This window comes from Polyodon spathula, chromosome 12, assembly GCF_017654505.1.
Source record: "Polyodon spathula isolate WHYD16114869_AA chromosome 12, ASM1765450v1, whole genome shotgun sequence".
NCBI lineage: Eukaryota > Metazoa > Chordata > Actinopteri > Acipenseriformes > Polyodontidae > Polyodon > Polyodon spathula.
The window spans coordinates 37,548,663-37,563,537 of record NC_054545.1 but is presented as its reverse complement, the minus strand read 5'-3'; the positions used below and the strand labels follow the sequence as shown (position 1 = coordinate 37,563,537).

Genomic DNA, 14,875 nt, shown 5'->3' with positions numbered 1-14,875 from the left:
AACAGTTCTGCTTGTGAAGCATCCACACTAATTTGACAGAACAAGTGATTTATTTGCACAATGCAAGACCTTATTTTCCCCCATTGGTGCTTCACGGCCATTTTGGCTGCAGTGTTTTTTCAGCTACAACATAGATGCTTATAGGAAGTGTTTGGATCCAAACATTAACATGATTTCGTGGTTCAAGCGCTATCAGTGGGAAAATAACAACAGCAAACACCCTTTCAAGCACTTGGATTTCAACCGTGCGTAATAATGCCATCTCAAGAATCCAGAATAAAAGTAGAAAGCCTTGCTAATCTGCAAGACAAATGTGCAAAACTTGTAGTTCAGAAATGTTTATTGATACTTACAAGAAATTTTGATTCAGGTTTTAAAAATATATATTTACTGTAACTTAAATATGCTTCAATTGCAGTTATCCTCTTATTTTAATGAACTTATTTTTAACCACAAAACCAAAATGGTAGGAAAGAATATTCTACATTGTATTACTGTGTTTTTAATCATTATTTGTCCATTTTACGTAGATAAGTTTTAGTAGTTTCAGTTCATCCATAAATAAAGCTACCAACCGTCCCGATTTTCCCCAGGACAGTCCCCTTTTTAGGTAGCACATGAAAATCATCGTAGAGTCCAAAAATGCAAGAAATCACATTCTTTTGTCTTTAATATAGGATCATACTGCTGTAAATAGCTCTTAACTTTGACTTTATGTATGCTAAACTAATAGTGTGAAAAGTAATGTATTAAGCATATTTGTATAATGCCTAAATATAATTAGCTGGAATTTATTGTGGTCTAAATGAAGTATTTTGAGATCTATATTACATAGGCATAATAGGAAAGAAAATTAAATTCTTCTAACTGGGCGTCAACATGTTTGCAGCAATAGTTTGTTTGGGAGACAATACAAGAAGGATTGGAGCCAAAGAGAATGTTGCTGCCCTTCTTTCCTGCTCCCAGACAGAAGATCTCTCTGTAAACTTTATGTTGCATTCACCACTCAATCTGGGTGTCTATCACCTAAATACAATTATTGGCTTGTTTTTTCAGGGCCATAAGATCATCAGTAAATTTTGTATTACAGCTGTGGTATCTTGCTAAACTGTGGTTGTCGGTCACAGGCTGTATTGCTGTTGCACCTCACACACCTTATGGCTAGTTGTCCCGTTTTCATGAATGTGTTTTCCCATAGCTCTACAGTAATTAAACACTACCCTACTGGACTGAGGTAAACCTAAAGATACAAACTGGCTCCATAATGCACAGGACAGGACAGGCTTTTAAAGTTGGCCCTAAATGAAAGAAATTAATCTGTAAATGAAGCATTAAACCTTTGATAAATTTATATTGTTGTTTAATTACCATGAGGCAGCATGACAATACATCTTAGATATTTTTATTACATATTTTATACTGGAGCTCAGATATACAATAAAATGCAGAACTAGAGAAAGCAAGTATTAGTTAACTGCAGCACTGCTCCACAACCCTTGCTGCAACTGTCCAAAAATAAATAAATACATAATTCTGCCTACCCAACCAGCATTCTGTTTCCTGATAGTCAGCTGACAGCGGCTGTTGTAGACAACCTCCACGCACTTTATTAAAATGAGTAAGAGTTTATTGAAAGAACACTGCGTACCTGTATTTGCAAATTATGACATTGCCTGGCTCCATAAAATTGGTAACTTTATCCATAAATGCACCCCTGCATTTTGTATGTTACCAGCTGCAGCAAGATTTCTGAATTTAGTTTATGTTGAACAGAGTAGAATATGTTACTCAAATTTAACAAAAACAGTCCCATGGATTAGCAATAAAAGCCAACGTCTGGCTTCAGCAGAGGGAGCTGTGTCGTCACAGGCTCCAATCCAAGCTATGGCCAAAAGCTTTGCATCACCCTATAGCATAAACTCATTTTGCTTTGTAAAAGGAGAATATTACAGGAACATATTGAATTACAGACTGGTTTGTAGTTTTCCCCACAATACTTACTGGAAAACTGACAATTGGAAAAATGTGACATCAAAATCAAACTGTACTAAATTCCAGTAGTCTGTTTTGATTTGATTTTTGTAGTGCCTTTGATTACCTTAAATACAAGCTCTAAAGTATGTTGAGATGGGTTTTTGTTTTATTTTTTTATAAATGATCTCAAACCTAAAACTCTTAAGAGCTGCAAAACTTTTGACCACAGCTGTAGGTTGACAATACAAAAGCAGCATTTGCAGAATAAACAGTGATGCAAGTTAAGCTGTGTTTCTTTCTGTGGACAATAATTAGCTTTATATATGAATTCTAAGCAAAATTACACAGCATCAGACACTGGCTTTGATACAAGTTTAGTGTCCTTGCCGCACTCTTCAAATGCAGACAGCTGAAGGCCATTTTGGCATTGCCCTTTGTGTTGCCAGTTTATAGCCCTGCAATACTATAGTTTCAATTTCAGGACAAACTAGGAATCTTACACTACCTTTTTAAAAGTAGAGAACACAATCCTCCAAGATCTTGTATGATATTATACACACACACACACACATTAGGTTTGCTTTTTTATTGACAAAATAAGATCCAGCATGTCCTAACCCAAACTTTAAAAAGAGAAACTTAAAAAGGTTAGGACCCTTGGAAAAACTGAACTAGGCTCATTGGCCAGATGGATTGGGAGTTGCAGTATCCCCAGGCAACCGCTAAACCCAGCAATGCCAGATTTAAATCTGGCCTCCACTGCGGCACCTAGTGTTTTATATTAGCAGCACAACACACAAAATGGGTACCACACAAGTAGCACGTGGAGTATGGAAATACCCCCTCCCCCCATACAATAAAGAATACCACCGATTTTCAAGGATTAAAAAAAAAAAAAAGAAAAAAACTTTATTACAATGAAATGGAAAAACCAATTAAAGTTTACAGAAGACTTCTGTTCCTTACAGTAATTTTTCCAATCCTTCAGGGAGTCACATTGATATCAATTTCCATTTACCACAAACATTAGAAGTCAGACAACGAAGCAGTCATGGGAGAGAGAGAGAGAATCAAAATACGGTTAAGTTTAAGAAAGGTTTGTGTTGCACGTAAGAAAAAAAGGCTAATACAACGCAAAACATTAACTGCAATGTTTATTGTTGTCGATTTCGAAAAAAAATAAAATCCATGAAGAAATGCAGTAACAGGAAACTGAAGTACTGCAATCTTCCCCTGCATAGCAAGACGAGAGGCAGTTTTTTTAAAATCCACAAATATTTAGGCAACACATTTGGTTTAGACTATATACTTGGTACCCTGAGTTATTACACAATACAGTTAGCATAATAGTACAATCTTTGGGTATTGAATTTGTACAGCTCTAACTGCTACCAAATGTATTACCTAAAAAACCCGGACTTAATTGGGTTCACTGCAGCACCACTCAGTAATGCTCAAGTAAAAAAAGACAGACAAATAAAAAAATAACCCCGTCACACAATACATCCAACTAAAAACATGCAGGTAAAACAAATAAACATGACTAAACCTCTGAATGTATGGTATCATAAACCACTTCTGGACCTTTATTACAGAAATAAAAATTCGGGAGACATGCCAATACAGTTCAAAAGATTTCAGGATGACCCCCACCCCCACTACCCCCTTATTTTTCGGGGGAGAATGCAAATCTTGGCGCCTGAAATTCCAGGGTGGATTGCCACCAAAAAATGGACGGGCAACCGCGTGGTGTTACAAAAAAAAATAAAAAATACCCTACAGGTTTCTAACTGCAACAGTTAGTGGCCATTATAAAGAGTGATTTGGCTGGATCTCCCCACGTGGCAAAAGGTATCTTGCACAAAACTTTTGGGGGAGAAAGATGCCAGTGCCCCAGTCAATACTACTCTAATTAGGCCAGATAATTAGAAAAAAAGTTCTGAGTTCTGTGTTTGAAGGAATCCAAATGGATCCGAAGATCTCTTACCGGCTACGTGATGGGGCCGCTCTTCTTTGTGTAGCCACACACAGCGGGAGCTACTCAGGACCCGCTTTAGTAGGAACCACCGTAGCCCCCCCTGGCGTAGCCGCCGCCGCCGCTACCACCTCTGGAGTAAGGTGCGCTGCTTCTGCCGGAGGAGTAGCTACCCCCTTTCATCGCCCCGTAGCCAGAGGACTGATCGCCATAACTACCGCCAAAGTCACTGTAGCCGTTTCCGTTGCCATAGCCGCCCATCTGGTCTCCGTATCCTCCTCCGTAGCCGCCGCTTCCCCCGTAGCCGCCGCTGCTTCCATAGCCGCCGCCGCCGCTCCCGTAGCCACCACTGTTGCCGTAGCCGCCATCATTGCCCCCATAGCCGCCGCCATAACCGCCGTTGTTGTAGCCGCCGCCGTAGCCATTTTGTCCTCTTCCGCCTCCGCGCCCTCCTCTGCCCCGGCCTCCCCTGCCGCCGCTGGCCTGCATCTCCTGCTTGGAGAGGGCCTTCTTCACCTCCACTTTGTGCCCGTTGATGGTGTGGTACTTGAGCACCACGGCCTTGTCAGCAGAGTCGTTGTCTTCAAAGTACACAAAGCCGAAGCCGCGCTTCTTGCCCGTCTGCTTGTCGGTGATCACTTCGGCTTTCTCCAGTGTACCGAACTGAGAGAAGTAGTTTGCTAGGTGTTCGTCCTCCACGTCTTCTTTCAGGCCGCCGATGAAGATTTTCTTCACCTTGGCGAGGGCCTCGGGTTTGCCGGCGTCTTCCCGGGCCACGGCTCTCTTCAGCTCCACGTTGTTGCCGTCTACAACATGAGGCCTACCCGCCATTGCTGCATCAGCCTCCTCCGCAGTCGAGTAGGTCACAAACCCAAAGCAACGGGAGCGCTGGAGCTGCTGGTTTTGGACAACAACGCAGTCGGTCAGCTGGCCGTACTGCTCGAAGTGCTGGCGAAGGCCATCATCTGTAGTTTCCACATTCAGGCCGCCGACGAAAAGCTTACAAAGTTGGTTTTCCATTTCTGTTGCGTCTGCTTTGTCTTTCTCTAAACGACGCTATTTGAACGACTCACACGGTCACGATGGCAATGATGTAATTTGAATAACGCGTTTCCTCTTATGAATGTTAGTACGAGGGCGTGTCAGTGTAATACGTCACAAACAGAGAGGAGTCGGATTCAAAGCCCGTTCCCCTTCCACAAAAACCTTTCAATTCATTCATTGCTGATTCAGCCCCGTCCGTCTCCCTCACCCTGCATACCCGGGCAGATCTTCTTGCCTATTGTTATACTGAGTTTTCCGCAGGTAAACCAAACAAGTAATAAAATCGCATGTGGCTAAAAGGGATTTAATACATAACCAAACCGTATATAATTATATACGAGTTAGTTTGTGTATGGGGGTTTTTCATCTTATGTTTAACACAATATTGTACAGGGAGGGAAAAACTTTTACAAAATCAGCTAATGTAATCACTAACAAACTACTGCAAAAAGTATTCCACTTAGCTAAAATTATTTTACATATAGTAAAAGAAACAGTAAGTTTTAACTTTCTTCTCCAACAAAAACAAAAGCATTGCAGCCTGCAGTTCTGTTACATTACAGCAGTGCAGGTTTGTTTCTCCATTTAAAACAAGTGCAACCTTAGCTTAGTGAATATGATCTGTAGCTTTTCAAAAGGTAAAATGCTAGGGGTAAATCTATTTTTTTAAAGCACAAATTTGGCCAACAACTACATTGATATAGGACCAAATCTTACTTGGCTATAAAATCTTTTTTTTTTTTTTTACTATAAATTATAGCCAAAGACCAAAATATGGTCAGCTGTTTTGCATTTTTGTATACATCAAATATGTTTTTCTACCACCATCCTATGCTGGTTTAGGAAACTTCTATTAAAAGCATTTTCAATATGTATTAATAACAGCAATGTAGTTCTTGGAGTTTGAACAAATATTTGTGCCCCCACAGTAGACAATGCTGTGGGGTAAAAAGTATTTGTGATCCACAGTAGACAATGCTGAGGGGTAAACATATTTGTGATCTACAGTAGACAATGCTGAGGGGTAAACATATTTGTGATCTACAGTAGACAATGCTGAGGGGTAAACATATTTGTGATCTACAGTAGACAATGCTGTGAGGTCACATTCGGAAGTTTGTTGCACTCTGAAATGGAATGTATGTTTTGTTTTTTTTATTACATGTTGCTCAACTCTCTTAATGCTAGAGTTGACCAACAGAAATAGTAGCACACAGCAGCTAATAGCAGATATAAGGCTTAAAGAGCATGGAAAACAAAAGAGAACAGGTGGGTCTTGAGAGTTGATTTAAAGCGAGCAACAGAGAGAGCATCACACACCAAAGCTGGGAGAGGTCCAAAGAGTTGGAGCTATGAAGCTAAACAAGCGTTCTCCAAGTGTGGTGCACTTTTGCTTGGGGATAATAAGCAGGCAAGAGTTGGAGGACCTCAGCTTGCGGGCAGGGACATAGCAATTCAGCAGGTTGAGGAGGTACTCCTGACCTGTGTGATGAAGGGCATTGTAGGTCAACAGGAAAGTTTTTTAAACACAGGACTGGATGTAACAGACAGGGAATAAACAATGAACTGTGTTTCAATCAAGGAGATGGTATTGAAATGACTGACCATATATAAAGCGCAATTAGTTACGTATAAGCATACACTAGATAGTGTTGGTGTCAAATTTACATGCAAAAATACCACTGTACACATTAGTATATTTCTTAAGTTCACTTAAAACACAATGCATTTGTTCCATTGAGATTCGTGTACACGGAGCCATGGTCCTTATGAAGATTACAGAATTGTTACTGATATTTCACAAATGCTGAAGCCCAGAAGCAATGTCTGGGGAGTTTATCCTAGAGCTACCATAGCTAAATTGGATCGCAATAATTCAGACTAATGTTCCATTATATTTTTCATTTTATTTGTACAACTTAAATTTACTAGGGTTGATTAAATGTGTGTGTGCGCAGCGTGTGTGTGGCTGGAACTGCCTATTGCATTTCAGTGATTTAATTACAGGCTGGTGATACTCAGGTAAGTCATTGTTCACATTAGCACAACAGACAAGCCATTCACAGTTGCGATCTCTCACAAACTGCCCCCCCATTCCTCTCCAGTCTTCCTCAGTTGGCAAAAAGGAGTACAAATCTGTGCATACTTATCACCTTTCTACAGAAGCGTGAAGGTGTACCTCTGCTGACAAACACAAAGAAGCCAATTGTTGACTGAAAGGTAGAAAAACAGTATCAAAGTATGCCAGGTGGCTGTAAATGTTTCTTTTTTAAATCAATCACACTTAAGGTCTGTTATAACCAGTGCTATTTGCTGCTTTCTACAGGGGTAGTTTCACATAAACTGTGTTAGGGGATGAATATATAAAAATGGTGCAATATTTCAAGAATTCAATAACTTTTCAGGTGTGCAAATTCCCCCAAAAGTACACAATGTCAGATCAGGAGCTGCATTCATTCAAATGTACTTGTTTTGTAGCATTATCCCAAAGAAAACTACCAACAATTTTTAAGTTTAAATAAATTAAGTTTAATTTAATATTTTTAAAATTCATTCAGTCATTGCAAACTACACTCTGGTTTCTTAGCTTTTGGAAACCGCCAACAACATTAGAAAACTACTTCAAAATACATTTTAATTAATTCACAATGCAATACTAAAGCTTCCCAAAGTGCTGTACACGACACAGTTATAATCCAGGACCAGTTGGTACACTCAGTTTAACAATGATCTGAACTCCTGTGCTGAACCCGAGCCAAGTCTTTAAGGACGGCGTTCCATGGTGTTGAGAATCGCTGGGTAAAGATGCACTCCAGGCCCATGGAGACCAACCTCAGCCCACTTCAGGGAGTGACGGTATACGAAGACCAACCGCTGACGCTGTAAATAAAAAGGTTTGTAAGCAAGAGCACGTGCCAAACAAACATGCATTAATACATGTACAAATACTTAAAACAGCTGAGCGCAGCCATTTTACAGCAAAGAGCTAGGATATTTCTTATGAGGCATGGTGTATCTCTAACTTCCCTTGTGACCTTGGGGCAAGTTACTTGACCCATTTTGTGAGGTTTTGTGTCACCATACCAGCTGCAATAGTAACTATGTTAGCTTCATTCCATGCTGAAATTGTAGAAGAATTTGCTAGTAGTACAAAACAAAAAAGGTGCCTCCTACAACCCCAAATTCTGAAAATAAAGACTACATAAAGAACAGGCTATCTGTTACATATGCAAGTGTGACACCAAAAGTCAGGCACAAAACAAAATCAAATAACACAGCATTCAAGTCTAAAGCAGTGCTGGGTGGGTCATCTGAAAAGCTCTGCATGTAGTTGTGTTGTGAAGACCCAGTACTTTAACCTCTACCTTTGTGCATGAAAATACAGAGCTGCGCAGGTATCACAAGATAACCACACACACCTCAAACCTGCCAGCCACTCAGACAATCTTTTCTATGGGTTTTTGTATTTTACAATGCAACTGATTAGCCAGTAGTCCTTTTAAAAAAAGTCTAACTGGATAAGGGGGGGGTCATTAGATTTACTTGAAACCAGGGGCACAGTGCACAAACAATGCTACGGGGACCTAAATCTGTATTTGTTTTTGTATGAAAATATCCTATGGTCAGTGTGGGTTTATTTAATCAATAAGCGCAACACATTTTATGGATTCTTTAGCGTTGTGAAACAATATTAATGACTCAAAGCATAGAAAACACAAAAATATAACTAATAATTCAGCCTGACAAGAGTGTGCTTACCCGAACAAGTGAATCCTGTGTGTACAGTCTTTCCTCTAATGACTCTGGACCTGGGCCTGAGCTCATCTGTCAAGGGATTACCATCCAATCACTGAGTGCTGTCTGGAGACAAAAATAACAAATCTTAGACTCCAAACTAACAGTTTAAATGGGCATCATGTTTAATAAAACATGCTACTTAATAAAATGTTTCTCAGCACATAACACTAGCCAGAATTTAATTTTAACAACTTGACCCACATAGGGTAAAATGCAGAAGCAAGTTGATTGACAATATTTTGTTAGCTTCTTTATAAAACATACCCTATTGAAATCAAACGTCATGGCAAACTTAGGTAAAGTAATGCGTGAGAAGTCACAAACCTTGCTTCTGCTCGCTTATCCTTGCACAATATGGTTACATCCCCTGCAAACACTTCTGTGCGGTTTCAGTAACTATACTGAAAAATAAAGGCTACAAAATGTTGCTTACATAAAGAATGGCAATATAAATCTAGTACAGTTCAAATAAATAAAACACACACACGTCAAACAACTATCAAACACGGCAGGAAGAGGCTACCACGGCAAATTGAGTTTCAGGCTCCAATTGTTTTTAATGCAATGAATTACCTATACATATAGTACAGGGTACATTCATTTAAATATAATATATATATAATATATATATATATATATATATATAAAAACTGCCTCCATAACCAAAATATCTTATTCATAGTTTAGGACTTTAGAATAGGGTCACGCCCCAAAACAGCCTTCTGCACCCGTCCCATACCCCCAAACTTGAGTCCCCCATTCTCCCATAGGTATCTGTTCGGTCCTAGTCTCGAACAATAGAGCTGGTAGTAACGGGAAAGTTACTACAGCACAGAACCAACTGAGGCTCAAACATGGTGCAAATAAACATGGATGTGAAGATAGATAGTTTATTTTACATACCTAGTATTGCAGGTTGTGATCCTAATGAGAAACTTTTCAGAGTCCTATCACAATGTCGAACCCGGGTACTGAACAGGGTCCCCGTATAAACAAACGTCTACAGCTATTTGTGAGGTACCAGGATTACAAAATGAATACCTGAATATAGGAATCAGAAATAATCAGAACCCTTAGAACAAGCCAACCACTCCTCCACGAGAAGGCATCCTATGTAGTTTACTCAAGCCTACATAGACACCAGCTGAACACCCTATTAAAATATTGAGCATCAAAAAAAACAATTAAATTGCTGTGTGACCAGTTCAAGCCACTCCGCATAAATGAAAACACACACTTGACATTTTTTATACTTATGAAATTGGATATTATAGTTGCTACTGGTGCTTGCTCCATCCTTATAGGGCAAGTCCGAAGCAGCCAGACCCCCATTTTTAAACAGGATTTGCAAGTTTGAATGCATTTTTATTCAGCTATGGGACAGACAGCACAAAGTTGTAAATAGTTTTAAAAGGTACTTCAACTTCACAGGTCGATTATTTATATTTTTTCCTAGTGTGAAAACTAAATTATGCAAGACCAAACCTGCATGATAAAAAATAAGATTTAAAATATTAAGATTATAAATAAAAATTTGTACATAAATATTGGATAAACCAAAACTTTATAATCATGTGTATTCCTAAATAAGTTTGAAATGTTTATATATATATATAGCACCCATATTACACTTCACCTATAGTTACATCAGCTCTTCAGACGGAACAACTGCAGGCATTCCAGAATATAGGGAATGAAGATCCACCCTGAAGCCCTGACCACGGACTGGTTTGGCAAATTGGAAGTTTTAAACTCTGTATAGTCATGTTACAAAAAATATTTAACCTGCTGTCAAAACAGGTCACAGAAACCTTTATTTTGAAATACTACAGGATTGGTTGAGCTATTCAATGTTGGAAGCTATTTCCCTTGTTTTGAGGGAACTAGAAAAACGGTTTGGATACCAATGTATTAATTTACACCCTTGGTAGTATGGGGGAGGGTGGGGTGGTACTAGGTGTGAAGTCTCCATAATGGTCTTCGGGGTGGGTGGGGGAGATCCCCCTCTTCATATTCGAGAATCTGGGGAGCAGAATGTAGGCTACCATTTGAAGACCACAAAATAAAATGGTCAGTCCACACATCAAAAAGGTAAAAATGAAATTGTTGCAAAAAAACGTGTAAAGGATCATAGGGGCCTTACCTCTTATGTTTCCTAAGCTGGTTGATTTAAGTCGTGTTGGGTACTAAATACAGCATAAAGTAAGATAACCTGTTTTTTTTTTTTTTTTTGCTTTATTTAATAAAAAAGAAAATGTGAAGAGAAACATACAATTGTATACCAGTACTTAACAATGCTAAGAGGTTAAAACGTGCACCAGGTGTATCACACAATGGAAGGCATGACAATAAACTTGTTGTCTTCTAAAGCGACCACTCCTCCAGAACATCTCGTTTGAATTTTTTTATGGGGTGTAAAGATTATCTGCAAAAAAACTTAACCACATACAATGCCTCAAAACACAGCTTTATTTCTTCACTAGCTGAAGACTACACTCCCTCGCTCCCACCCCCTTCTTCCAAAATACCAGTTGCTCCAGATATCACTTGTAGCCGAATGGTTTCCATGCTCTTATTTCAGAATTCCTTTTACTCCATTGCCCTCCCCCAAAAATACCCCGCTGGAAAATTTAAAACACGCTTCTGGTCAACTGCAGTGAACATGCTTGCTAAGGTACACTGAGCTCCTACAGGTTCTGAAATTAAAAACAATGAAATCTAGCGAATTGCGCTTCTGTATGAAGCTCCTGCAAAAAAAACAACTATCTATATTCACAGCAATAACAATGTTACTTTAGCATATAGTAAATGACAAATGCAAGTTAAGTACTGCATATCAACAAAATATATATAGGCGGCTGCAACATTTAGACGTGAAGTGAAACCAAGTTACCATACATTACCACATTCCAGCAACAATCCTGGCAGTGCCAGTTCTAAAGATCGAGGTGAATTTGAAATCAGACATTCTTAAATGCATTTCTGAAGACTCCTAATGTACCCCTCCCCCATCTCTGGAAGGTACTATTGGATTACATTTTCACGTTCACTGCATTTGACCCAGCGAATCCTAGGACTAGAGGGGAAAAATGCCACAACGCTAATTTATGCTTAAAATTACAGTACGTTTGTTTAAAAAAAAATAAAAAAAAAAAATAAAGGGGTGGCGGGTGTGGGTGGGTGGGGGAGAACTAGATATATACAGACATATCTAACTACACTGGACAAGATCCGTGCTATTTGCTCCAAGTATGGAATCTCATATTTATATATAATGAATACAGAACAAGACCATATGTTTTTACCTAGTCCAGATAAGTTTGTAACAGACTCTGGGTCGTTTACAAGAAATAAAAAAAGAAGTTAAATAAAAACACGTGCAATCTAAACTGGTTTTAAACTGGTACTGCAACAGTTAGATGTGGCCATTTAAGTTAAGTCTGTCTGTTTTGCCGGTAAGGATTTTATTACCTTTTTTGAACCAGCATGGAATTGTGAGGTCTCCTTTCTTAATGATAAGGCTGGGGTTCAGCGTCCATAATTTTGCCAGATATTTCAATGTACAGTGGTACTGTTCTGAGTTCTGTTTTTGGGGAATCCAATAGGATCATAAATTTCTTACCGGCTAGGTGATGGAGCCGCTCTTTGTGTAGCCACGCAGCGGGAGCGACGCAGGCCTCGCTTTAGTAGGAGCCTCCATAGCCCCCCCTGCCGTAGCCGCCGCCACCTCTGGAGTATGGTGCGCTGCTTCTGCCGGAGGAGTAGTTACCCCCTTTCATCGCCCCGTAGCCGGAGGACTGCTGGCCGTAGTTGCTGCCAAAGTCATTGTACCCGTTTCCGTTGCCATAGCCGCCCATCTGGTCTCCGTATCCTCCTCCGTAGCCGCCACTGCCCCCGTATCCGCCGCTGCTTCCATAGCCGCCACCGCTCCCGTAGCCACCGCCATAGCCGCCATCATTGCCCCCGTAGCCGCCGCCATAGCTGTTGTACCCGCCACCTCCCCTGCCACCGCCGTAGCTATTTTGTCCTCTTCCGCGCCCTCCTCTCCCCCTGCCGCCGCCGGCCTGCATCTCCTGCTTGGAGAGGGCCTTCTTCACCTCCACTTTGTGCCCGTTGATGGTGTGGTACTTGAGCACCACGGCCTTGTCAGCAGAGTCGTTGTCTTCAAAGTACACAAAGCCGAAGCCGCGCTTCTTGCCCGTCTGCTTGTCGGTGATCACTTCGGCTTTCTCCAGTGTACCGAACTGGGAAAAGTAGTTTGCTAGGTGTTCGTCCTCCACGCCCTCTTTCAAACCACCGATGAAGATTTTCTTCACCTTGGCAAGGGCCTCGGGTTTGCCGGCGTCTTCCCGGGCCACGGCTCTCTTCAGCTCCACGTTGTTGCCGTCTACAACATGAGGCCTACCCGCCATTGCTGCATCAGCCTCCTCCGCAGTCGAGTAGGTCACAAACCCGAAGCAACGGGAGCGCTTGAGCTGCTGGTTTTGGACAACAACGCAGTCGGTCAGCTCCCCGTACTGCTCGAAATGCTGGCGAAGGCCGTCATCTGTTGTCTGGACGTTCAAGCCGCCGACAAAGAGCTTGCAAAGCTGGTTCTCCATTTTTCTTTTTTTTTTTTTTTTTTTTTTTTTGCGCTTGTTCTTAAAGAAAGCAACGCTGTGGAACTTAAAGCGATCTTTGCTTTTCTATAAATGGCCGCCTTCTCAGGACGTCAGAAACCTGACGCCCAGCACCTCCCCCCTCCTCCCGCCATTTCCGCAAAGCTGTTTATTAGTCGTTATTTTTCGCAGGCTTAGTACAGTCTCCCGATCTTCTATATTAATGCAAAAAAATAAATAAAAATAAATAAATAGTAATATTTACACTATTTTTTGTTAACTTTTGTGTTACAAAGTTAAAATAAAAGCATGCGCGAATGAAAACACTTTAGATGTCATATTTTTTGTCTATATGATCAATAAAACGCAGTTGTATTAATATCATGTTTTAATTTACTCATAAAAAATGGACCCCATAATTAAACTGATTAGGAAATTTTAATTAGTAGTTGAGGCACATGATTTTTGTTTTTATATTTGTATATATTGGTGCGTGAAGTCTTGTGGCAATGAAATACGAGCTTTAACTAGTCGGTTTGCAGTGTGTTTTGCATTGGTAGCGGAACATCAGCAGTTTATCTTGAAAACTAACCGAGGTAACTTAGCAAAGGATTCAGAAACGTGTTTCAGAACTTATATTTTTAGCAAGTGTGGCTGATTATTAACAGATCTGAGCAGCACGTTATTTTCTTCTATATCGTTTACATTGTTCCTGTTTGGATTTGGAAAACATTTTATTTTACTGAGTTACAATTCGTTCCTGAGTCTTTGTTCGGGTACAAGTCGGTGTTACCAGCTGCTCTACAGTTCCAGCTGCTTTTGCGACAGATACTTTAATTTAGGACAGACTAGTGAATGTCATACATAATGCAAGGGCACTGTAAAACTAAGAACATGGTATTGAAAGCTGTTTTAAACTCTTGTGAGGGAGGGTGGATAGATGGTATTGAAAGCTGTTTTTTAAGGAACAGCTCTTACAAAGCTTTCTAAATCGAAAGGTTTGTAAGTTGATATAACATAAATGAACAACTCTATCCAAATCAGTGGCTTCTTTCAGCAGCCAAGTCAAAAAAAAAAACAAAAAAACGCCTCCACATGTGAACCAATTATTTGGAGAAATGTTTTTGCAGCAAAACCCCGCCTCCTTTCCATGGTATACCAATCAGATTGGAGATGTGTTATTCTGCCTGCGGGGCAGATCTGCCTCCAGAACAAAATTAATCGCAAATAACTAAACTGAACCCTCTAATGGACAGAGTCCCGCACAGTTTCTTTCTCAGAGTACATGCGCCGAAGTCTACTTACTAAGAGAGTCACCGCGACACATGCAAACCCATGCATTCGCATGGGGGACTGAGGGTGCAAGGTTGTCGTGGCGCAGTTACTATAGCAAAGCTTATGTTCACCTTAAGTGCACCAGAATGAATGACTTATTAGCCATTTTACCATTGTTTTATCAATACGCCACTCACTAGCCATAAACAGA

At 40.3% G+C, this 14,875-nt stretch overlaps 2 protein-coding genes across 3 annotated transcripts; both read right to left on the bottom strand.

Annotated features, from left to right (window-relative positions):
• Nucleotides 1–2,545: 2,545 nt before the first annotated feature.
• LOC121324516 (heterogeneous nuclear ribonucleoprotein A0-like) lies at nucleotides 2,546–5,054 on the bottom strand. Its single transcript, XM_041266497.1, has one exon. The coding sequence runs from the start codon at nucleotides 4,967–4,969 to the stop codon at nucleotides 4,028–4,030; it is 942 nt and encodes a 313-aa protein (XP_041122431.1). The 5' UTR covers nucleotides 4,970–5,054; the 3' UTR covers nucleotides 2,546–4,027.
• A 2,444-nt stretch (nucleotides 5,055–7,498) lies between these two features.
• Nucleotides 7,499–13,486, bottom strand: LOC121324517 (heterogeneous nuclear ribonucleoprotein A0-like). 2 transcript variants are annotated; one of them, XM_041266499.1, is made up of 4 exons: nucleotides 9,695–13,486; nucleotides 9,116–9,192; nucleotides 8,753–8,854; nucleotides 7,499–7,873 (listed from the first exon to the last, which is right to left on the bottom strand). In XM_041266499.1, exon 1 carries the CDS (start codon nucleotides 13,390–13,392, stop codon nucleotides 12,475–12,477), a length of 918 nt encoding a protein of 305 aa, XP_041122433.1. In that variant the 5' UTR covers nucleotides 13,393–13,486; the 3' UTR covers nucleotides 7,499–7,873; nucleotides 8,753–8,854; nucleotides 9,116–9,192; nucleotides 9,695–12,474. The 2 variants fall into 2 exon arrangements, with proteins under 2 accessions (XP_041122433.1, XP_041122432.1); XM_041266498.1 differs by having other exon boundaries at nucleotides 8,753–9,192.
• Nucleotides 13,487–14,875: the final 1,389 nt, after the last annotated feature.